This window comes from Pantherophis guttatus, chromosome 7 (assembly GCF_059756535.1).
Source record: "Pantherophis guttatus breed Tessera chromosome 7, ASM5975653v1, whole genome shotgun sequence".
Lineage (NCBI taxonomy): Eukaryota > Metazoa > Chordata > Lepidosauria > Squamata > Colubridae > Pantherophis > Pantherophis guttatus.
In genome coordinates this window covers 84,929,093-84,953,867 of record NC_142069.1, presented here as the reverse complement: position 1 = coordinate 84,953,867, position 24,775 = coordinate 84,929,093, and the positions used below count along the sequence as shown (strand labels likewise).

At 41.4% G+C, this 24,775-nt stretch overlaps 1 protein-coding gene across 3 annotated transcripts in view; it reads right to left on the bottom strand.

Annotated features, from left to right (window-relative positions):
- The window catches only part of GSAP (gamma-secretase activating protein), a 77,826-nt gene that overhangs the window by 44,719 nt on the left and 8,332 nt on the right, over nucleotides 1–24,775 (bottom strand). For 2 of the 3 annotated variants that reach the window (XM_087873327.1, XM_087873328.1), the window contains exons 2-13: nucleotides 24,356–24,432; nucleotides 23,293–23,349; nucleotides 20,867–20,936; nucleotides 16,151–16,204; nucleotides 15,609–15,697; nucleotides 13,892–13,958; nucleotides 11,113–11,159; nucleotides 9,704–9,808; nucleotides 6,444–6,506; nucleotides 5,804–5,847; nucleotides 4,366–4,451; nucleotides 1,123–1,200 (exon numbers count right to left, since the gene is read on the bottom strand). In XM_087873327.1, the coding sequence (XP_087729453.1) occupies nucleotides 1,123–1,200; nucleotides 4,366–4,451; nucleotides 5,804–5,847; nucleotides 6,444–6,506; nucleotides 9,704–9,808; nucleotides 11,113–11,159; nucleotides 13,892–13,958; nucleotides 15,609–15,697; nucleotides 16,151–16,204; nucleotides 20,867–20,936; nucleotides 23,293–23,349; nucleotides 24,356–24,432 (837 nt within the window). The remainder of the gene's footprint in view (nucleotides 1–1,122; nucleotides 1,201–4,365; nucleotides 4,452–5,803; nucleotides 5,848–6,443; nucleotides 6,507–9,703; nucleotides 9,809–11,112; nucleotides 11,160–13,891; nucleotides 13,959–15,608; nucleotides 15,698–16,150; nucleotides 16,205–20,866; nucleotides 20,937–23,292; nucleotides 23,350–24,355; nucleotides 24,433–24,775) is intronic. The other variant, XM_087873329.1, reaches the window with a different exon arrangement.

Sequence of the window (24,775 nt, the reverse complement as noted above, 5' to 3'; positions counted from 1 at the left end):
AGACACGGAGCTTGTCGATCAGAAAGGTCGGCAGTTTGGCAGTTCGAATCCCTAGTACAGGTCTCCTGCGATAGCAGGGGGTTGGATTAGATGACCTCCAAGGTCCCTTCCAACTCTGTTACTGTTACCAATGTACTTGTTTCTTTAAACAGATATTGAAATGTGCGTAATTTAGAAATGCACTCTTAAAAGTTTGGGCAAAACGTCTTAGTGCTGCAAATTTACAAGTAAACAATTTCCACTGAACATTTATTTATATACTTGTATCCTGCCTTTTATTATTTTTTTTTACAAATAACTCAAGGTGGCAAACATATCCAACACAACTTCCTCCCCCTGTTCTGCCCCAGCTACGGACCCCAAAGAACGCAGCACACACAAAGTCTGTACAAACCTTAGTTTACTAAATTAAATCAGTCTTTTTCAAACAAAGGCTGTTCATTATCTTTCTTAACAGCCTACAAGAATCCAAAGAATAAATAATCGTAATATTACTATGGTTGGCAGAAAGCCCAGAAGCAATTTGCAGGAAACTGATAAGAGAACTAAGATCAAGACACGGAGAGTGAATGAAGTTGTTCCCTGCAAATTGCCTCAGTCATCGTCCTTCCTTAAATAGGCTAAGGGAGTGGCCAATTAGCCCCAAGCCTTACTCTCAAGGAGACCTTCTCCTGAGGAGCCACTCCTGCCTTTTGGCAGCTCTGCACGCCCGTGCATCGAGAAGAGACTCCTCTTCTTCTTCCTCTTCACTTATGGGAGCTTCTGGAGGTTCTGAAGGCCCTGGCTGAATCCCGCCTCTAGCACCACATCTTCTCCAGCCTCCTCATTGTCCGACTCGAGTATCAGCTGCACAGGCTGCTGGCGCAGCACCACACCAGCCTCCTCGCTGTCGGAATCAGCTACTAGATGCACAGGCTGCTGACGGGCCACAACACCTCCTATTTTCCCCACAACCCTGTTAGGTAGGTTGAGGTGAGGAAAAAAGACTGGCCTAAGTTCACCCAACTGACTATCATGGCTAAGGCAGCTTTCTAGCCTTAACCGTTAGATCAAACTGCCTCTTCATTAATCAATGATCAGTATAACATCTGGATAATTTTGTAAGAGGCAGCATAAACTTACCTTTATGTAGAAAAGCCACTGTATAAGAGACTTCTTTGGAATTCACATTAGCCAAACTGTAACACAAACATAAACTTCCTAGAAAGAAAACATATATAGAGGTAATCCTCAGCGTACGACCACAATTGAACCCAAAATTTCTGGTTTTTTTTTTAATATGTTTTATTGATGCATTTTTTTAAAAAATAAACATAAAAAGTTCCATCTCTATCTGAACAAACATGTTGTCCGGTCACAGTTTTAAGTAAAAGTACAATAATCATAGTAATCAGTATAACAAACATGTCAATATTAATCACAAAGTAATAATACAATTAGCTTATACATGCAAAATTTTCAATGGAAAAGTTTTTTTAATTTATCTTTTTAATCTTTTTAATTTCTAACATCTGTTTCTATTAGTTAGCTATTGGTACAACAAGTCCCATGTTAAAGAGAATTCTTCCTTTTCTTTTCTTTCAAATGTTAGTCTATCCATCTCAGCACATTCTAGTATTTTTTTTATAACACATTCCTGTTTCTGTTGTTAAGTGAGACATTTGTTAAGTGAATTTCACCCCGTTTTTACGACATTTCATGCCACAGTGGAAAAAAGCAACATGAAAATGAAACCTTTTGGTTTTAATCAACTTTGGTCCAGTTGCCATGAAATACCGTATTTTTCGGACTATAAGACACACCCGACTATAAGACATACCTAAATTTAGAAGAGGAAAACAAACAAAAAAAGTTTTTGGCCTCCGCGTGCCCCATTTTTTGGGGGGCCTTTCCTGCCTTTTTTTTGGCCCTTTTCCAGCCTATTTTCAGCTCGTTTTCAGGTGTTTTTTGGCCTGTTTTTAAGGCTTTTTTGGCCTGCTTTTTTCCAAATAAAATGAGCCAAAAAAAGCCTCGAAAATGGGCCAAAAAAAGCTTTGAAAATGGACTGAAAAAAGCCCCCAAAACGGGCTGAAAAAAGGCCTGAAAAAGGCCCGAACAAAGGCCTGAAAAAGGGGCGTGCGGAGGCCCAAAAACGGCTGGCGGGTGGATGGGGCTTCGGCAATGTTCGGTCTATAAGACGCAGAGACATTTTCACCCCCTTTTGGGAGACAAAAAAGTGTGTCTCATAGTCTGAAAAATACGGTAACCTTTTAAAATACTTTTGACTTGGAGGATTGAGTTACATTTTGCTTTTCATTTTGGGGAGAAATCCCTCCACACCCTGCAGTCTATATGGCAAGAGCTGGTTTAGTCCAATGGCTCTCTGACTTCCCCAAATTTCCATTTTGACTGAAGAAGTTACTTCGATGTGTAACAAAACATCTCGATTTTAATAAACTTTGGTCCAAAAAGTTTATAGAGATTCCCAGTCATCCAGGTCATGGTTGTCCCAAAGGTGCTTTTTCAGGAGGCAACTGGACATTTTTGTTTTTTCTTCTGAAGACGTTTCGCTTCTCATCCAAGAAGCTTCTTCAGCTCTGACTGGATGGTGGGGAATGGAAGGATTTATATTCCCTCCATTTACATTCCTTTATATTCCTATATTCCTTCCTTTTAGAGGATGTGAATGGAATGGAATGGAATGGAATGGAATAGAATAGAATAGAATAGAATAGAATAGAATAGAATAGAATAGAATAGAATAGAATAGAATAGAAAATATGGAGTGGAGTGGAGTGGAGTGGAGTGGAGTGGAATGGAATGGAATGGAATGGAATAGAATAGAATAGAATAGAATAGAATAGAATAGAATAGAATAGAATAGAATAGAATAGAAAATATGGAGTGGAGTGGAGTGGAGTGGAGTGGAATGGAATGGAATGGAATGGAATGGAATGGAATGGAATGGAATAGAATAGAATAGAATAGAATAGAATAGAATAGAATAGAATAGAAAATATGGAGTGGAGTGGAGTGGAGTGGAGTGGAGTGGAGTGGAGTGGAGTGGAATGGAATGGAATGGAATAGAATAGAATAGAATAGAATAGAATAGAATAGAATAGAATAGAATAGAATAGAATAGAATAGAATTTTATTGGCCAAGTGTGATTGGACACAAGGAATTTGTCTTTGGTGCATAAGCTCTCAGTGTACATAAAAGAAAAGATACATTTGTCAAGAATCATAAGGTACAACACTTAATGATAGTCATAGGAACAAATAAGCAATCAAATCATATTAGGAAACAGTCAATATAAATTGTAAGGATACAAGCAATAAGGTTAGTCATACAGTCATAAGTGGGAGGAGATGGGTGATGGGAACGATGAGAAGATTAATAGTAGTGCAGATTTAGTAAATAGTTTTGACAGCTGTCTGCAAGGAATATAAATCCTTCCATTCCCCACTATCCTGTCAGAGCTGAAGAAGCTTCTTGGATGAGAAGCGAAACATCTTCGAAAGAAAAAAACAATGAAGTCCAGCTGCCTCCTGAAAAAGCCCCCTTGGGAAAACTTTAGTCCAGTTGTCATGATTTAACCTTTTGCGATACTTTTGACTAGGACAATGGCCCCCAATCTTTTGGGCACCAGGGACCTGTTCTGTGGAGAGAAGGTTTTTTCATAGACCAGAGAAAGATGTGGTTTCATGCACTGCCTGCAACCGGTAGATGTGGCTTCGCTTATTTGTATGGGCCGCTTTCTGGCCTGCCACGCTTTCTGGCCTGCCGTGGCCCCGGTGCCAGTCCTCGATTTCATTGAGGGCCGCATCAGGATTGTGTTTGACCTCAGGTGGCTTGGATGAGCGTGGCCACCATGTCACTCGTGGGGGGGGGTGCCTGTGGTGGCCCGAGCGCTCTGCCAGTGAAAACGGACTCCCGAGCTCCATTTTCAGCTGCGACAGCCTCCTGCAACCCTCTGCCAATGAAAATGGAGCTTGGGGAGAGCCACACGTAGCCCTCGCGAGCTCTGTTTTCGGCTGCGATGGTCTCCTACAACCCTCTGCCAGAGAAAACGGAGCTCGGGAAGGCCGCGCACGGCCCTCACGAGCTCCGTTTTTGTTGGCAGAGGCACCGCGGGCCGGTCCTTTGCTGTTTCCAGGATGGCACCGCGGGTCAGATCTAAGCACCCCGCAGGCCGGATCAGGCATCTGGGCCTTGAGTTTGACACCCCTGGTCTAGGATATACTATTAAGTAGAGGAAATACCTCTGGAAGACAAGCTCAGTCTGCAGCATAGCAAGAACCAAAAGAGAGAATCTGCAAATATGTAACTTAAAGGTTCCCAATGCTTGTATTTCAAAAACTAGCTTGCTTCTCTTATATACAGACCTGTGTCAGTGGTAAAAACATGTACATCCAAAGGTTTGGGTATCGTTTCTTGGTCTTGATAATAGCTATAATTCAAGTTCACAGATCTAGGAAGAGAAAATACAGGAGATACTACATCTTTATCCCCAAGAGCTACATTACCGAAGTCCATAATCGACGTGAAAGGAATCGACAGGATTCGGCAACAAAGCACCCTTGTCATTGTAAAGATGATTTATTCAATTCAGTTCAGCTAATTGATTTTGGAAGGATAAGCATGTCGACGCAGTGGGTTTGCAGAGATGAGATTAATTAGCAACATGCAAAGTATTTATTGAAGTGGATTAGCTAGGCGGGATTATAATGATATAGCTATTAGTGATTGAAATGCTTATGCAGAAATTTTTTAAAAAATTTCTATATGCTTTTTCAATTTTTTTAAAAAATTGTATTGACTTTATTCCGTTCATAGAAGCATATACACACTCACATTGTATGCATGTCTGTGTGTGTGTGTGGGGGGGGTTCTATCGAGATATATAATATATATAAAGTATTTTTCTATCGAGTCACCTGGTCTACCCCAACATGTGGGAGGGGGCATTCTATACTAGTCTCCCTTTATTTCTTTATCAGCAAAATATAAATTGTATGTATGTATGTATGTATGTATGTATGTATATATGTATATATGTATATATGTATGTATGTATTTCTCTTTAGCCAGGTTCTTCCTACGTAAACCAAGATTTTTATGCAGCCTTAGTTCAGTGAAATCCCAATCCACTAGTTTCTAGGCTTTTTTTCTTTCCAGCAGCCAGCAAGCTCCCTGCTGCCCAGTGGGAGACTAAGGAGACTAATGGCAGCAGGGAGCTTGCTGGCTGCTGGAAAGAAAAAAAGCCTAGAAACTAGTGGATTGGGATTTCACTGAACTAGGGCTGCAGAAAAATCTTGGTTTACGTAGGAAGAACCTGGCTAAACAGAAATACACATAAAGGCCTACAAAAAGAAAAGATATATATATATATATAACAAACTATTCTAAAAATATGAGTTCCAGGTATATTAGTAAAGAAAAAATCATTATGTGATTAATGGCACATAAAGGCAGAGATCTCTGTAATGGTAGTTTAATACTCTGACGATGTCAGCAGATGGCTGACAAAAGCTTAGTAGAATATTTTTTTTTAATTATTTTAAAATTTTAAGTTCCGGAGCTCGCAGAATGTCTGCTTCTTTCTTTACATACATACATACATACATACATACATACATACATACATACATACATGTCTCCTTAGTCTCCCAATGGGCAGCAGGGAGCTTGCCTGCTCCCACATATGGAGCAGGCAAGCTCCCTACACACACACACACACACACACACATAAATACACAAACACACCCATATATACATACACACATATAAATACACAAACGCACACATATTTTTGAAACACACCTTAATCTTATGTCAGCCATGGAGATCTCTAAAGGTGCTTCAAGCTGTTTAAAAACCAAAAGGCAGTTTTGGGTTATCCCAGCGGAGAGGATTAGAAAGAACAGTATTTCAAACATAATTGGGAAAAATAATTCTTTCCCTCCTTCCTTCCCTTCCTTCCTTCCTTCCCCTCTCTTCTATCTATCCTATCTATCCATCGATCTGTCTGTCTGTCTCTCTTTCTATCATCTATCTATCCGTCCATCCATCCGTCCATCCATCCATCCATCCATCCCTCCATCTATCTTCTATCCTCTATCTATCTATCTATCTATCTATCTATCTATCTATCTATCTATCTATCTGTCTATCTATCTATCTATCTATCGTATCTACTCTCTCTCTCATCTATCTATCTATTTATCAATCTGTCTGTCTGTTTGTCTGTGTCTATCTATCTATCTTGCTTTAAAATACTGTCTAAATACAGTCAAATGTGGCTTATTTAAATTCTGTTTCACTCTGCATACATGGGACTCATGTTTCACTTTTAAAAATGGATATTGTCCTTTCATCAGGCCCACATTTTAGATCCACCCCCCCCCAAAAAAACACACTCCACGTACAATTTGGCAGTATTTCCACTACCTGCAGAACTTACTATTAGTTTAAAGTCTTTATTGGGATAAAATTGGATGCAATTTAATACGTCCCTTTCTTCTTCCTACAATGAAAAGAAACATTAAAGGAGATTGAAGTTCGATCGTCTGTGAAGGTCAACATTATCCTGGCGCCAGAAAATCTAAATTATTATTTTTTAATTACAAACTAAAGTTTCTCAATAGATTTTTAATGAGAGATGCAGAATTGAGCTGTCCCTGAACAGACAATGCAATATTATGTTTTTTCATTAAGAGGAAAGTCAACAAATGTAGACTGTACAGTAGTGGCCAAAATTGTAGAAACCTTTTGGGAAAAGTGTATTTTTGAGGTTTAATGACTAATAATACCACTTTTTTTTGGAGTTTCAAGATAATCCTATTCCATTGCTGGAATGGCTTGGGAATAGCCCAGACCTTCACCCAATTGAAAATCTATGGAGCCGACTAAAGAAACTTGTTTGTCAGAAGCGACCCAACAATAAAACCCAGTTAATAGAAGCCATCATTCAATCTTGGTTTCACATTAGAACAGCTGCAGAACTAAAAAACTTGGTTCCCTCCATGGGAAGACGTTGTAAGGCTGTCATTCATGCTAAAGGTTACCCAACTAAATATTAACTGACATGGTGATCATTTTTTTACTTCTCGTTTTTTCTACGTGTTTCACTTTTCTTCTTTACACTGTAACTGCTATTCTAATAGCAAATCCTTCATAAAAGTTCTTGCATTACATTCTTGATTAAATTATCTTTCCACTGATATATAATTTCATGGTACTACTCCAAAAAAAAAAAAAAAAAGTGGTGTTATTAGCTAGTTTTAGAAAATACACTTTTCCCAAAAGGTTTCCACAATTTTGGCCACTACTATAGCTGCAAGTTATTATTATGGCATGTCCAAGTGAATACAGGCAGTGTTCAATTTACAACGGTTAGTTTAGTGACTGTTCGAAGTTACAATGGCACTGAAAAAACAACAAGGTTACTAACTTATCAACTGCAATGATTCACTTAACAAGTGTGGCAAAAAAGAGCCTTGGTGGCGCAGCGGACTAAAGTGCTGTTAATTAGCACTTAGCTGCCAGCTGCCTGCAATTACTGCGAGTTCAAATCTCACCAGGCTCAAGGTTGACTCAGCCTTCCATCCTTTCGAAGGTAGGTAAAATGAGGATCCGGATTGTGGGGGGCAATAAGCTGACTTTGTATAAAAAAAGAACACCGTTTAGGGGGGGCCAAAAGCCCTACTAAGCAGGTATATACAAAAAGTATGAAGGCTATTGCTTAACGCATTGTAAGCCGCCCTGAGTCTCCGGAGAAGGGCGGCATATAAGTCGAACCAATATATAAATAAATAAATAAGAAAGATTGTAAAATGGGACAAAAACTCACTTAACAAATGTCTCCCTTAACAACAGAAATTTTGGGCTCAATTATGGTCATAGGCCAAGAACTACCTGTATTAACTGACCACATTTCATTCTTTTAAAAAGTTTCTTGGTTTTCAGTTACAATTGCTTTAACTACCGGCTTTAATGGTATCTGGGAAAAAAATCTCATTATTTTAACGCACGAATCCATTTTCTGTCAAGAACCAGATTCTGACACGAAACGTAATTTTCATTAACAGGAAAATCTTCGTTGTGGATATTACATTGCTTCCCATTCTCTTTTGGCTCACTAAATAGACCAGACCAGAAATTAATTTCACAGGAAGACCGGTGAATCAGGAAGATATTTAACCAAACCACTTCCAAATGTTATCTTGTCTCCTAGGACTAAAAAAAATGTTTCGGCCTCATTTGCATAGTTTGTGCATGTTTCTATCAAGGCCACCTCCCTTACTCTCTATATCCGTGATGGTGAACCTATGACACGCGTGCCACAGGCGGCACGTGGAGCCATAACTGTGGGCACGCAAATGTTGCCCTAGCTCAGCTCCAGCATGCATCGGCCAGCTGATTTTCGGGCCTTCTGGGCCCACTGGAAGTTGGGAAACGCGCCGTTTCCAGCCTCCGGAGGGCCTCGGAAGGGGTGGGGGAGGCAGTTTTCAGTCTCCCCAGGCTCCAAAAAAGCCTCTGGAGCCTGGGGAGGGTGAAAAATGGACCTACCGGGCCCACCAGTAACCTTTTTGCCATCGCGTGCCAAAAGTGGGGGCAGTGCGGGGGGTCATGCGCGAATGTGTAAGGGGCTGGGGTGGGGGTGCATTGAATTATGGGTGTGGGCACACATGCGCACCACCCCAGCACTCCCCCACTTTTGGCACGCGACGGCAAAAAAGTTAGCCATCACTGCTCTATACCATCATAAATAAAATTATTTATCTCACCTTCATTATTGTTATAAGTAACTTAAGGGAGCCTGAGTGGCGTAGGAGGCTAATGCCTCCTACTAAGGCAGCATTTAACATCCAGCTGCCTGCAATTACTGCGAGTTCAATTCTCACCAGGCTCAAGGTCGACTCGGCCTTCCATCCTTTCTGAGGTGGGTAAAATGAGGACCCGGTTTGTGGGAGCAATAAGGCGACTTTGTATAAAATATACAAAAGTATGAAGGCTATTGCTTAACGCATTGTAAGCCGCCCTGAGTCTCCGGAGAAGGGCAGCATATAAAAATAAATAAATTAATTAATTAATAATAATAATAAAAGGCGACAAATATACCTAACATTCCTTCCTCCTGCTCTTTTTCCCACAACAAAAACCCTGTGAGGTAAATTGGGCTGAGAGGGAGGGACTGGCCCCCAAATCACCCAAGCAGCTTTCATGCCTAAGGTGGGACTACAACTCACAGTCTCCTGGTTTCTAGCCAGGCGCTTTCACCACTGGACCAAACTGGCTAACATTTTCTTATATTTCAGTTCTGGAACCAATTCTAAAATTTGCCTCAGAATTTTAGTACGTTTCGAAAACCTTTCCTGGAACAAGAGAGAGAAGATGGAGCAAAATTATCTCTCGCCTGCAAATTCTTCTAAGTACGACTTCAATCTCCTTTAGATAAATAGCTCCGTATCGTTTTAACAGTAACAGAGTTGGAAGTAGGTCATCTAGTCCAACCCCCTGCTCACGCAAGAGACCTGTACTAGGGATTCGAACCGCCAAACTGCCAACCTTTCTGATCGACAAGCTCAGTGTCTTAGCCCCTGAGCCACCTAGTCAGGCAGTTTTAAGAGGTGTGTCAAAGGGCTACAATTAAATAACCCACTGCATGAGGAATAAGCAAACTATATGATCAAGGGAACCAAAATTTTTCTTGTTTTTCACCTTTGTGACAATGTAGAATAGTCTTTGTCCTAGCATATCCCACTGGGACCACATGAGATCATCGGCAATTCTCTCTTTCGAAAGCCGGCTCGAATTTTCAATCGTCTAAAAGGGAAGAAAATAAGCACAATTACAGGAGAGAAATAGTACAATGTGTTCTGCCCCAGTTCCGGATTCCCAAGGATTGTGACACACACCAATAGTCCTTATCAAAGTTATAACGTACCAAGAATAAACAAAGTCTGGCAAAGGTTGGCAACCAGCCCAGAAAACAAGATACGATAAGACACTCACTCTTCAAAAATGCTCTGTAATAATTACACGTTGTTTCCAGCAAGAAATTACTAACTGCCTACAACTTAAGTAGGCTAAGGGAGTGGCCAATTATCCTCAAACCTTATTCTCGAGGAGACCTCCTCCTCCTGAGTAGCCACTCTTCCCTTTTGGCAGCCCTGCGTGCTTGAGCATTGAGGAGAGGCTCCTCCACTTCACTCTCTCCACTTGAAGGAGCCTCTAGAGGTTCTGAAGGCCCAGGCTGAGTCTCTGCCTCTGGCACCACATCCTCTTCAGCCTCCTCGCTGTCTGACGCGAGCGCCGGCTGCGCCAGCTGCTGGCGCAACCCCACACCAGCCTCCTTGTCGTCAGGATCAGCCACGATCTGCGCAGGCCACTGGTGGGCCACAACACAATGTCATGTAAAACAGGGGTCTCCAACCTTCGCAACTTTAAAACTTGTGGACTTCAACTCCCAGTGTTCCTCAGCCAGCAAATTCTGGGAGTTGAAGTCCACAAGTTTTAAAGTTGCGAAGGTTGGAGACCCCTGATGTGGAACACAGAATAAATATGGTTGGAAGGGACTTTGGAGATCTTCTAGTCCAACCTTCTGCTCAAAAAGGAAACTCTATTCCCAAGGTCATGTGATTCTCCCTTTTGCGACCTTTTCATAAGCAATGGGGGAAGCCAGATTCACTAAACAACCGGTTACTAACTTATCAACTGCAGTGATTCACTTAACAACGGAGGCAAGAAAGGTCGTAAAATGGGGCAAAACTTAACCAATGTCTCACTTAACAACGTAAAGTTTGGGCTCAATTATGGTCATAAATCAAGGACTTCCTGTAGATTAATTGGACAAGCGAGGCTCTTTGGCCTACCACGACAGGAATTGCAGCTCATCTGTATGATTTGTGGCCATCTCTCAACTGGCAACTTGTATTCTGACGGGAATAAGTTTTATTTTACCTTGTCATAATTCATCAAAAACCAGATCAGATTTCTGCCCAGGTAATTATTTTTTACACGATGGAAAAAAACTACATTTAGAACAAAACTTGGATATTTTTTCACTCTACCCAATCTCATTTCAACCACAACAAAAAAAGCCCAAAAGGAAGAAAATTAAAACATACCACTCTGTCTCCTTCTCTGACAGTTCTGATGTCCAATTTTTCGGCATCTTAAGAAACGTAAATACAATATTAGGTGACAGATATCAAGGTACAGAGTAACAGGTATATCAAACATTATTTTAAAAATCTGTACATTTGGTCCATATTTGTTCGTTTCTGCTCTCGGGGTTCGAAGGGTGTTGTGAGAGAGGTCAAAAGGGCAAATAACATTTTTTTCCGGTCTTTTAATGACCCCGTAATCCCTTCAAATGGGGTGGAGTCAGGTCAATTGAATGGACCGGATGCCCTTCCTGTTGCCAATGCGGAGTTCGCAGCAGATAGTTTAACATTGTGCAAAAGCCAAAGAACGTGTAGCGACAAAATTCTTGGATTAGATCAACTCAAATTTCAGAGGCAATCTTTGCTACTAATCATTACTAATCACCTGGACATAAACTGTTTCAACTCCTACCCTCAAAACGACGCTATAGAGCACTTCACACCAGGACAACTAGACACAAGAACAGTTTTTTCCCAAACGCCATCAGTCTGCTAAACAAATAATTCCCTCAACACTGTCAAACTAGTTACTAAATCTGCCTTACTATTAATCTTCTCATCGTTCCCATCGCCCATCTCCTCCCACTTATGACTGTATGACTGTAATCTTGTTGCTGGTATCCCAATAAAGAATTCTATTCTATTCTATTCTATTATTTGTATGACAGCATATATACAAGTGGGGTGCTGATGCTAGAATAGAATTTTTGGGGAGTCAATGGGGAAGCCAGATTCACTTAACAACCGTGGCAAGAAAGATCGTAAAATGGGGCAAGACTGACTTAACAAATGTCTCAATTAGCAACAAAAATGTTCAGCTCAATTATGGTCGTAAGTTACACATCACAGTTTTAATGGATTCTCTTCCTGTAACTCCAGATAGGTAAGAATCAAGTTACTACAACTTTCTTAGATGTTAAGAAAACCTCTGAAATGGAAAGTAGGAAATGTATCCTGAATGTTATGACACGCTTGTGCTTGCCTGCCACTTCTGCAGCCCCGTTCTGAATGGGCCGCAACCTGGATTGGGGACCTCTGTGTTATGCAATTGGATTTTTCAGGTTTTGGATAATATAATTGTTGTGGCCTGCCAGCAGCCAGCAGAGCTGGCAGCAGATTCGGACAGTGAGGAGGTTGGGGAGGAACGTGGGCCACTCCTGGAGTCAGGGGAAGGGCTCTGAGTCAGAGGCAGAGAGGGGGCCAAGGCCATCTGGTAGTTCTTTGCTGCCTCCGGAGTCTGACATCAGCAAGGCAGAAGAACAGCGGGAGCCTGTTCCCAGTGTGCGCATACGCAGAGCTGCCAGGAGACAGGAACAATTAAGAAAACAGGGTCGACTTGGGAGTAAGGCTTGGAGATGATTGGCCCCTCCCATAAGACATAAAAGAGAAGCGAACAGGACATGAGCTTTTGCAGGAAGCAATTAGTTCATCTGGTCAGTAAAAGCTTTGGGAAAGTTCTGTTTGACTCTGTGCTAAGTTTGGCCTTGCCTTGCATATGACAATTAGTTCTCTGGCAGCATTCCAAGGGAGATAAGGTGGGTGTTTGTAAACCCTCCCCTGAAAGACTGTTTGAGAAGCCTTTCGGACTGGGAATGACAATAATTCACAGCCGTTTGAATTAAAGAGGTTTGCCCGGACTAAGATTGTGCTGTACACTTTCTAAGGAAGCCTAGGACAGAACAATAATGATCTTACAACATTGGAAGGAGAAAGCTACACCTGATCTGCAGCAATGATGGATACCTATCGTTTTACATTTTGAATTACAAATGCTGTAATTGTACAATTACTTTTGAATTCGAAATGTTGAATTACATTTTGTGGTTCAACAAAGAAGAAGTTTTTCAAGCAAGATGGTTGAAATTTTTGCATTGCCCTGTTTAGAACTTAATCTCCCAAGCTTTTTATTTTTTTCAGGTTACGTTTGAATACTATCTCTGTATTATTGTTGTTGTTGTTGTTGTTGTTGTTGTTGTTTATATTTATATACCACCCTTCTCTCGAAGGACTTGGGGCAGTGCACAGCCAACAGATAAAACACAAGAAATACAAAATTTAAAAACAGTATTAAAATCCAATTAAATTAATTTGGCCCATAATTAAAAGCACCCCTGTATTAAGACCCATAATTAAACAATTTAAAAATTAAAACAATTTAAAAGAGTTAGGCCAGCCCGGCTTGTTGAAATAAAAATGTCTTTAGGGCACGGCGAAAGGTGCGTAGATCCGGGATCCGCCATATCTCCAGGGGCAGCTCTATATACAATACTCTATATCAGGGGTGTGAAACTCAAGGCTCGGGGCCCGGATGCAGCGAAGGACCGACCCATGGTGCCCCTGCCAGCGAAAACAGAGCTTGAGAGGGCCGTGCATGGTCAAACTGGCCACACCCACTCTGGCCATGCCCCCCCAGTCTGCCCAAGGCCAAACACAACCCTGATGCGGCCCTCAATGAAATTGAGTTTGACACCGCTGCTCTATATTGTATGCATATTTATTTTGGTTGATTCAGCAGAATACAATTGTTTGAAGAATTCATCCTATGTTACTCCTGCCCGTAAACCCTGTTACTCTGAATAAACGTGGAGAACACAAGGGGAACAACCTACAAGCAGCTTTTCCAATATGTAATTCTGATGTGTCTGTGTGTGTGTTGGTATTCCCTATTGTCTTTTAACACATTAAACCTAGAACCTGCCAAGGAACCTGTCAATCAAAATGCAGAACTGAAAGCACTTACATTTATCTTCTGAAATGAGTAAGAGGCAGCTATCTGACGACTTTTTATCTGTAATCGGATATAGGAACTGAAAAAGAGAATTGTTCAGAGATTTTAAAAAATATTATGGTTTGCCACTGACATCACATATTTGTCTATAAATATGTGGGCAGCCCCACACATTTGAGGGGCTGTCCACAGATCAAGTCTCTCCACTATCTTGTTATTAATAACATTGCTGTTGTCTTCTAATCGTAGATTTCAACATTCTGATTTATGATTGTTTTCATCGCAAGCTGCCTAGAGTCACTGTATTGTGAGATGAGGCAACGATATAAATGAGATAATATTTTAAATACCTAGACTGAACAGCCAAGAAGCAGATGCAGACAGAGATAAAGATCCAAGAGAGGAATATGGGAGGCAAGTCAAAAGAAGCATAGCAATTAAAGTTTTGAAGCGGACAAGAGACGATGGATAGATGATTTCTCTTTTCTGCTGTTCTGGTTTGCTTTCCCTTTTCTCTCTCTTTCTTTTCTTTTTTTAGTTAGGTGATATGATTAGAAATTAGGCAGGATAGAAAGAAAATGTCTTTTAATAAAGGGTGACATGATTAAAAGTTAGAATAAGAGATAGAAATAAGAGAAGGGGGAATATTAGTGTATACACTTTCATATAATTAAATAAAAGCAATAACAAGAGAAAGCATGGAATAATTGAATAATGACAGATTGCAGCTTAATATATTTATTTTTTTATTTTTATTTATTTTTATATGCCGCCCTTCTCCAGAGACTCAGGGTGGCTTACAATGCGTTAAGCAATAACCTTCATACTTTTGTATATTTTATACAAAGTCAGCTTATTGCCCCCACAAACCGGGTCCTCATTTTACCCACCTTAGAAAGGATGGAAGGCTGAGTCGACCTTGAGCCTGATGAGAATCGAACTCGCAGTAATTGCAGGCAGCTGGATGTTAAATGCTGCCTTAGTAGGAGGTATTAGCCTCCTATGCCACTCAAACTCTTAACGCCACTCAGGCTCTCAGGCATCTTATAAATGTGTATCATTATTAGAAATATGTAAGTGGATTGAATGTAATAACTATGATTAATTCTATTAGTTTTATTTGCATTAGAATGTATGACATCCAGCTGCCAAACTGTTCACGCATTGATATGTTTGTTAAAAAATAAAAAGACTGAATGAGTTTATTATTAAAAGACAAGTCCCATTTGGGAGCCATATGTAGTACAGGTAGTCTTCGACTTACGACCACAATGGAGCCAACATTTCTGTTGCTAAGTGAGACATTTGCCCCATTTTATGACTTTTCTTGCCACAAGGATCACTGAAGTTCTGAAAATTAATAACATAGTTGTTAAGTGAGCCTGGCTTGTCAGATGGTCACAAAAAAGGATCACCTGACCCTGGGACACTGCAACCGTCATAAATACGAGTCAGTTGCTAAGGGTCTGAATTTTGATCACGTGACACTAGGGATGCCACAATGGTCGCAAGTGTGGGAAATGGTCACGAGTCACTTTTTTCGGTGCAGTTGTAACTTTGAATGGTCACTAAACGAACTGTTGTATATCGAGGATTACCTGTACAAAGCCGCTTATTAGGCTTAGTAATTAAAAAAATTTTTTTTACAATGCATTTAGTGCTTTCTAGCAATGTGCTACCATACAAATAATTTTAAGCCTGGAGGGAAAAGGTTAGTAAAATCACTTACTTGTACTCTGACGCAGCTATCCACAGCCTTTAAAACTTTCACGTTATTAAGCGGGTGAATTTCAATGAGCAAGGTCAGACATTTAGGAACTGGGATTTAAAAAAACACAAAGAAGAGAATATTAATCCATAATTCAGTGGTTTATGAAGTTCATTTAAGAGTGTTTAGATCAAGGGAGTCAAATCTGACCCACGGGATACTTAGATCTCTTCCACGGGGCCACCCTAGAAACAGTGAAGGACTGGCTCGCGGTGCCTCTGCCAGTGAAAACAGACCTCTGGGGGGCCACGTGTGGCGCTCCTGAGCTCCATTTTCGCTGGCAGAGGGCTGCAGGAGGCTGTCGCAGCCAAAAACGGAGCTCAGGAGCCCGTTTTCTCTGGCAGATTGCTCGGGCCACCACAGGCGCCCCCGACACGAGTGACATAGAGCTGGCCACGCCCACCCTGGCCACACCCACCCTGGTCCCCTGAGGTCAAACACAACCCTGACGCGGCCCTCAATGAAATTGAGTTTGAGACCCCTGGTTTAGATAATTCCAGTACCTGTTTGAAAAAGGAACTTTTTCTCTTCCTGTGTTGTCTGAAGGAAACTGATGGCTATTTAAAAGAGAGAGAGAGAAAAAAGATATTGAAAATGTAAAGCATTGAATCACCATCAAAGCTGACACTAGCCAGAGCGTAGAACAACTCAAAGAAGTACGGTAAGATCCGAAGATACGGAGGGACCTGGTCCACAGAATTGCCAAGAATCGGAGACGACTGAACGGATAACATCATCGTCATCAAGTATTGAAAATTCAACCAGAGGTTTTATTGAGTGCAACAAAAGTCACCGTTCTGCAGAAAATGGAACCGTGGAAATCATGTAGGTCCAACTCTGCTAAGGGCCAGGATCCAAAACAGCACATCTGAGAGATGACCATCCAACCTCCGAGAGATGAGTTAAGGAGAACTCAACGCTACATATGGAGGCCTGTTCCATCGGTGGGCAATTTGCACAGTCAGGAAATTCTTCTTGAAGTTCAACCTGAACAATACAATTAAGGAAACTACGTATGTCTGGCCTAATAAAGAGAAGGATTAGGAGTGACATGATAGCCGTCTTCCAGTATTGGAGGGGCCATCACAGAGAAGAGAAGATTGACTTGTTCTCCAAAGCAGCAGAGGGCAGGGCAAGAAGTAACGGATGGAAAATCTCTCAAAGAGAGATCCAATCTAGAACTAAGGAGAAATTTCCTGACAGCAAGAACAGTTAATCAACAAAACAGCTTGCTTCCTCCATCACTGGAGGCTTTCAAAAATAGATCAGTCAACCGTTTGTCCAGGATGTCCCAAAGATGCTTTTTCAGGAGGCCGCTTGGCTTTCTGATTTTTCTTTGAAGACATTTCACTTCTCATCCAAGAAGCTTCTTCAGCTCTGACTGGATGGTGGGGAATGGAAAGATTTATATTCCTTGCAGACAGCTAGTCATTTGCATCCTTTTTAGAGAGTTGTTGAGGGCACTTGAAGGTTTGCCTGTGTCCTCAGGATCACCTGAATGGTGCAAAATGGGTGTGAAGCCTTCTTCGAACGGTTGAAAAGACTGTGTTGTAGACCGGAGATAGATGATGTCTGTCAACCTGCAAAGCTTTCAAGTTGCCATAAGCAGGAGGGAGGGAGAACTGATCAGAGCTGATTGATTTCCCTAACTGAAGCTACATTCCATACATTCTTCCTGACTGCAATCAGAAAGAGGGTGTTGGATTTCACAGCCAGCCAAAGTGGTTAATTAGAGAATGTGATTTATGACATGGCCAGGGAGGAGGGGAGAGACAGGGTCATAGGGGAACGTAAATCTACGTGGGATTAGTTCTAACAGCATCCGAATATTGCCGAAATGGTGCTCCTAATAAATGACTGTATTTCTTTTGGCTAATGGCTCATGAATTAATTAGGGCATCTTTCGGAAATTTCACAATGTCATTTATCTCCAGTCTACAACATAATCCTTTCACCCGTTCCAAGAAGGCTCCATAGCCATTTGCATACTCAAGTGACTCTTGAGGACACAGATAAACCTCCGGTTGGCCTCAAGGACTCTCTAAGAGGATGCAGATGACCAGCTGTCTGCAAGGAGCTGTCTGCATTCCCCAACATTCAGTCAGAGCTGAAGAAGCTTCTTGGATGAGAAGCAAAATGTCTTCAAAGAAAAACAAGGAAGCCCAGTTGCCTCTTGAAAAAGCACCTTTGGGACAACCAGGACCTGAATGACTAAGAATTTCCACAGACATTTGACCAGGATGGTACAGGACAACATGCCTTGAGCAGGAGGAAGGCTTAGAAGACCTTTGAGACCTCGTCCAGCCCTATGATTCTATGTTCTATATACTGTATTTTCCGGCATATAAGACGACTTTTTAACACATGAAAATCTTCTCAAAAGTCGGGGGTCGTCTTATACGCCGGGTGTCGTTCTCCTGTAACCAGGCAGACCAGCCCGAAAGGCTCTGACGAGCCTTAAATGGCTCTGGCAATCCAAGCTCTGACGATCTGCTAATCAGGCAACTCAGCTTGGATCGCCAGAGCCATGTAAAAGGAAAAAAGTTTTCCCCCTCCAGCTTGCTTACCTTAGCTGCTAGTCACAACGCTTGCCTTGCTTCGCTTGCCTGAATCCATTCCATCAGCAAGCCACTCCCTGCCTGTAATCAAGCAGGCAGGGAGTTGTGGACTTCAACTCCCAGAATTCCTCAGCCCGCAAAACAAAGCTGGCTGAGGAATTCTGGGAGTTGAAGTCTACAAGTCTTAAAAGTTGCCAAGGTTGGAGACCCCTGTTCTATTGGGTAAGTTTTTTTCCCCTTTGGGAGCTTTAAAAAAAATAGTTAATTGGGGTTTTTTTTAGTTGTTCTTTTTTAGGCCTAGCCATTTAAAGTTTAGGAAGTTTTAAATTTAGCTTTCATTTAAAAATAAAAATAAAATAAAATAAAATAATATTTGTGCAACTTTCTGACATTTAGTGTGTTTCTGTAGTGTTTCACTCTAACTACACAAACACACAAAATCTCACAAAGCTGTATGTGGAATTTTGTGTGTGTAAAGTGTGAAAGTTGTTTTTTTGAGCTTTCTGTGGCTGTGTGAGGTTCCTGCTTGTTGCGGGGGCCATTTTGGGTCTAGCACAGCTGCTTTTACATTGTGGGTGAGCCAGTTGATGTTTTTTAATTTTTATTTGGTGTGCGTTGGAAGAGGGGTAGTCTTATACAGCAAGTATAGCCCAAACCCTATATTTTAACAGGAAAAGTCGGGGGGTCGTCTTATACGCCCAGTCGTCTTATACGCCGTAAAATACGGTATGTGGAAGAAAGCATCTTCTCCTTTCCATGTACGCTCCTCCTACAACTGTGTGATCCATGCCCAGATACAATTTGTTTAGAGGTTTTTCATTCTGATGGAGTGTGTCAAGGTCAGGCAGTAGCTTAGATGCTCAAAGTCAAATTCGGGCCCACCCTGAGCTCTAAAAACCTACTGGATAAACTGCACTCGAATCATCTTTAGGCCAACTGTCCCATGGCATGGATAAAATTGGGTTTTTTAAAATGAGATTTGGAAGGATAGAATACAAATCTAACTAACAAAAATGCATATAAGGGAAAGTTAACGTGAAAATCATGTGAAACCAAGGAGCCTGGTTTAGCTCAACAGACAGAAGCACTGTAATTTAACACCAGCTGTCCGCAATTAAAGTAAGATCGAATCTCTCCAAGGCTCAAGGTTGACTCAGCCTTCCATCCTTTCTAAGGTAGGTAAATTGAGGGCCCAGTTTGTGGGGGCAATAAGCTGACTTTGTATAAATATACAAAAGTATGAAGGCTATTGCTTAACGCACTGTAAGCCGCCCTGAGTCTCCGGAGAAGGGTGGCATATATATCAAATTTAAAAAAAATGTGAATTAATACCCATTTATAATGCCTTCACTTGGAATCCTGCATTCAGTTTTGGTCACCACGATGTAAAAAAAGATTTGGAGACCCTAGAAAGAGTGCAGAGAAGAGCAACAAAGATGATGAGGGGACTGGAGGCTAAAACATATGAAGAACGGTTGCAGGAACTGGGTATGTCTAGTGTAATGAAAAGAAGGACTAGGGGAGACATGACAGCAGTCTTCCAATATCTCAGGGGCTGCCACAAAGAAGAGGGAGTCAAGCTATTCTCCAAAGCACCTGAAGGCAGGACAAGAAGCAAAGGGTGGAAACTAATCAAGGAGAGAAGCAACTTAGAACTAAGGAGAAATTTCCTGACAGTTAGAACAATTAATCAGTGGAACAACTTGCCTCCAGAAGTTGTGAATGCTCCAACACTGGAAGTTTTTAAGAAGATGTTGGATAACCGTTTTTCTGAAGTGGTGTAGGGTTTCCTGCCTAAGCAGGGGGTTGGGCTAGAAGACCTCCAAGGTCCCTTCCAACTCTGTCATTCTATTCTATTCCATTAACAGTGGAGAAGCAAGCGATCATTCCATGGCAAATTTCCAAACACCTGAAAAACTGAGTTATCTGAATTAGAAACGACAGCAAAAAGGGATTGTCGTGAAATTTGTCAACATCTGTTGTGGTCCGTTGGCAGCCTGCGGAGCTGGCAGCGGAGTCAGACAGCGATGAGGCTGAGGAAGAACATGGGCCAGTCCTGGAGGCTGGGGAATGCCCCGACGAGGGCTCTGTGTCGGAGGCAGAGATGGGGCCAGGGCCATCGGGGAGTGATGTGCGGACTTCGGAGCCTCCAGAGGCTGATAGTAGAGAGGCAGAGGAACAGGAGGAGCCTGTTCCTAGTGCATGTATGAGAAGAGCTGCCAGAAGGCAGGAGCAGCTAAAGCAGAGAGGACGACTCAGGAGTAGGGCCAGGAGATGATTGGCCCCTCCCATAAGGCTTAAAAGACCAGCAACGGCTCTTGGGCTCTTTGTCGGAAAACAACCTTTGAGAGAATTGCTTCTTGTTTCACTGTATTCATTTCTAATCGGCGTCTTCTGTTCCTGAACTGTTGCCAAGAAAAGCCTTTGGCAGTTTGCCCAATTATCCCAAGGTCAGAGATAAACTAAAGACTGGTGTTTTGAGGACTTTGCTTTCATTTCATTTAGAATACGCTGAGAATGAGTTAATTCTCAGCTGTTTTAATAAAATCTGTTTGCTGTTTGGAACTGTTTGCATTTAATATCAACTACATGGGCCTGGGTCAGAAGAACATCGAAGGGGTCCATATCAGCATGCAACACCCCTCAAACAGGACGACTTACCTAACAAGGTCTTTTCATGATTGATGGAGCAGCTGATCACTCGCAGGTCTTTTTCGAAAGTGTACAGGTGCTATTGAAAAAGAAATGGTGGTAACCATTTATGGTGGTTTTTGGTATCACCAAAATGGTGGTGTATTTATTACCTGTGGTAACCGGGGTTCCCAAATCAAGCTAAGCCACAAATGGCATCACACTTGGGTTTAGCTTAGTAAGAAGGTGCACAATTCAGGCACCGAGTTTTGTGAACAAGCTTAGCATTTTAGGCGAACCGATCAAACAAGGATGGTTCAGCAAACCCTAAGTAAACAAAGGTTTAGCAGGTGGTGTGAATGCAGGTTTTGTGACTTGGTCTGTCTGTCTTTCTTTCTTTCTTTCTTTCTTTCTTTCTTTCTTTCTTTCTTTCTTTCTTTCTTTCTTTCTTTCTTTCTTTCTTTCTTTTTTCTATGCACCAAGACAAATTCCTTGTGTGTCCAATCACACTAGGCCAATAAAAATTCTATTCTATTCTATTCTATTCTATTCTATTCTATTCTATTCTATTCTATTCTATTCTATTCTATTCTATTCTATTCTATTCTATTCTATTCTATTCTATTCTATTCTTTGGTGATTCTTCTGGACACGACTTTACTCACCAAAGTACAACTCACCGAAGTCCTTGGAAAGTTTTTGGGCCTCAACATCTGAATTAGCAATCATTTTCCTGGCGTTTTCCTCACTTGATTGTAGATTCTGTTTGTTCTGTGCACTGAGCTTAACACAGATTTGGGCTGAGAGAGAGTGGCTGGCCCACAGTCATCCAGTTGGCTTCCACGCCCAAGGCAGGATTAAAACCTGGGTCCCCACTAATCCAGCACCCTAACCATTACACAGGTAGTCCTCGATTTACAACCATTCATTTAGTGACCGTTCAAAGTTACAACAGCATTAAAAAAAATGACTTATGCCCGTTTTTCACACTTACAATCATTACAGCATCTCTGCGGTCAGATGCTTGACTGCTGGTTTGTACTTATGACCGCTGCTGTGTCTCAAGGTCACGTGAGTCCCCTTTTACAACCTTCTCATGAGCAAGGGAAGCCAGATTCACTCAACAACCGGGTTACTAACTTATTCACTGCAGTGACTCACTTAACAACAGAGACAAGAAAGGTCGTTAAGATGGGGCAAAACTCACTTAACAAATGTCTCACTTAGCAACATAAATTGTGTGTGTGTTGCGGCATCATGTGAACAAAATCCGGATGTTTGGCAACCGGTTCATATTTATGACGGTTGCAGTGCGCCAGGGTCACGCGATTCGCTTTTGCGACCTTTGGACAAGCCAAGTCCACGGGGAAGCCAGATTCACTTCACTTCTGTTCCAGCAAGCCGGGCTGGCCTAATACGAATTTTATAATGGGTGTATGTGTGTTTTAATTTGTGGGCCAAATTATTTATATATTCGATTTTAATTGGTTTTAAATTTTGTAAATCTATGTGTTTTAATATGGCTGTACACCGCCCTGAGTCATCCGGGAGAAGGGTGGTATAGAAATCTAATAAACTCTAACTCTAACTCTAACCGTGTTACCAACAACTGCAGTGATAACAACGGTGGCAAGAAAAGCTGTAAAATGAGGCAAACCTCACTTAACAATGGTCTCACTTAGCAACAGAAATTTAGGGCTCAACTCAGGGGTGAAATCCAGCAGGTTTTGACAGGTTCTGGAGAACCGGTAGCAGAAATTTTGAGCAGTTCGGAGAACTGGCAAATACCACCTCTGGCTGGCCCCCGAGTGGGGTGGGAATGGAGATTTTGCAGTATCCTTCCCCTGCCACACCCACCAAGCCACGCCCACAGAACCGGTAGTAAAAAAATTTGGATTTCACCACTGGTTCAACTGTGGTCATAAATCGAGGACTACCTCTAAAGGGTTCTCTCCTAAATTTTATACTATTGGCTGAATGTTATTATATTGAAATTTTGGTTCTAAGAAGAGATATACCATACTTTTCGGAGTATAAGATGTACCTTTTTCCCCCCTAAAAGAGGGTGAAAATGTTGTTGCGTCTTTTTGGCCCTGTGGGTCCCGTTTTCGCCAAAAACAGGCCCATTTTTCACAAAAAATGGGACGCGCAGAGGGTTTGGGAGGCCTCCAGATGTGAGGAGGCCAAAAACTATTTTTTTTCTTGTTTTCCTCTTTCAAATCTTTGTGCGTCTTATACTCTGATGTGTTTTATAATCCAAAAAAATACGGTATCTACTGCTATTTTTTAATGGTTTTGCTGTATGTACTTATATAACCAGACCTCATGCTTGTTAATTTCATTGCAAAAGATACAATTTTCTTGGAAACAATCCCGCCTGGAACATTAAAGCCAACATTTGATCATCCAACTTCATTTAATCCTTACAGAAGTCAAATACAGCAAATAAGGCATACCTGGTTTTTTTTATTATCATTGTCGTACAATCCAACATTGGTGCACTCCTCAGGTCCCTGCAAAGAGAGAAACTGAGCGTTAAATATTCATCTTTTAATACCATTTTAAATATTTACTCTCCGTTGCGAAAACACCTTTTCTGTCAAAACTTTTATTTTGGTGTTATCTACGGTCTGGGATATGCCTAAATTTAAATGTTGGTATCTATCGTTACAAAGGCTAGAAAATTTGAGGCGACTTAATTCCTATATGTCAAGCTACTCTTGGTACATAAAAAAAAGACAGAGAAAAAATAATTAAGGATTTTTTTTTTCTTAATGAAAAAGTAAGATTACTAAAAAAAATAACAGAAAGCTTAGAATTCGATTTATGTTGTGGCATCTTTCAATCCTATGCTAAGAAAACCTCAGTTGGTTTTAATGCAATACTTCATTTCTATTTGTCGCTTAGAGTTATTTGGACAGGGAGGGATAGTCACGTATGCGATAAGATGAAATAAAATAAAATAAAAATATAAAGTAAACTTCCCATCTCCTAAAGAAAAGTAGTGTGGAGGTATGGAGATCCATTCCTGATCGTCTTTTCATTCTGGTATCATTTATTTCATCCTTCATCTATGTCCCATTTCTTGTCACCTAGCAAAACTTACGTTGGGAAATTAAAAACTCGCTAAAGTTGAAGGGATGCGGTGGCTTAGTGGCTAAGACGCTGAGTTTGTTGATCGAAAGGTTGGCAGTTCAGCGGTTCGAATCCCTAGTGCCACATGACGGGGTGAGCTCCCGTTACTTGCCCCAGCTTCTGCCAACCTAGCAGTTCGAAAGCACGTAAAAAATGCAAGTAGAAAAATAGGGACCACCTTTGGTGGGAAGGTAACAGCGTTCCATGCGCCTTTGGTGTTTAGTCATGCCGGCCACATGACCACGGAGACATCTTCGGACAGCGCTGGCTCTTCGGCTTTGAAACGGAGATGAGCACCGCCCCCTAGAGTCGGGAACAACTAGCACATATGTGCGAGGGGAACCTTTCCCTTTATTTCTCAAGTAAGAAACAAATTGGTCTTACCTTCCAAGTATAAAGAACGTTTCCATTTCTTTCCACGTTTATTATAAGCGGCGTTTCCGAATGATTTCCCCAAGCATCTAAAAAAGGCAAGCATGAATGCATTTCTAAACTCATTCAGCCCAAATGTAAAGGAAAGCCAATTTCTGAAAAGAATATGCAAACATGATATTAAGAGAGGAGCAGGCTGAATTGGAAGGCGGGGTTAAATGTGTCATTAGTTGGGAATCATTGCATAGCCACAAGAGACCGAAGTTCAGCTCCTCCATGAATTCTTATCTAGTGCCAATTTAACTCTGACCGTCAGTTGACCAGATTCTTCTCCATAGGTAGCAATACAGGTAGTCTTCAACTTACGACCACAATTGACCCCAAAATTTATGTTACTATTGCTTAGCGCATTGTAAAGCCGCCCTGAGTCTC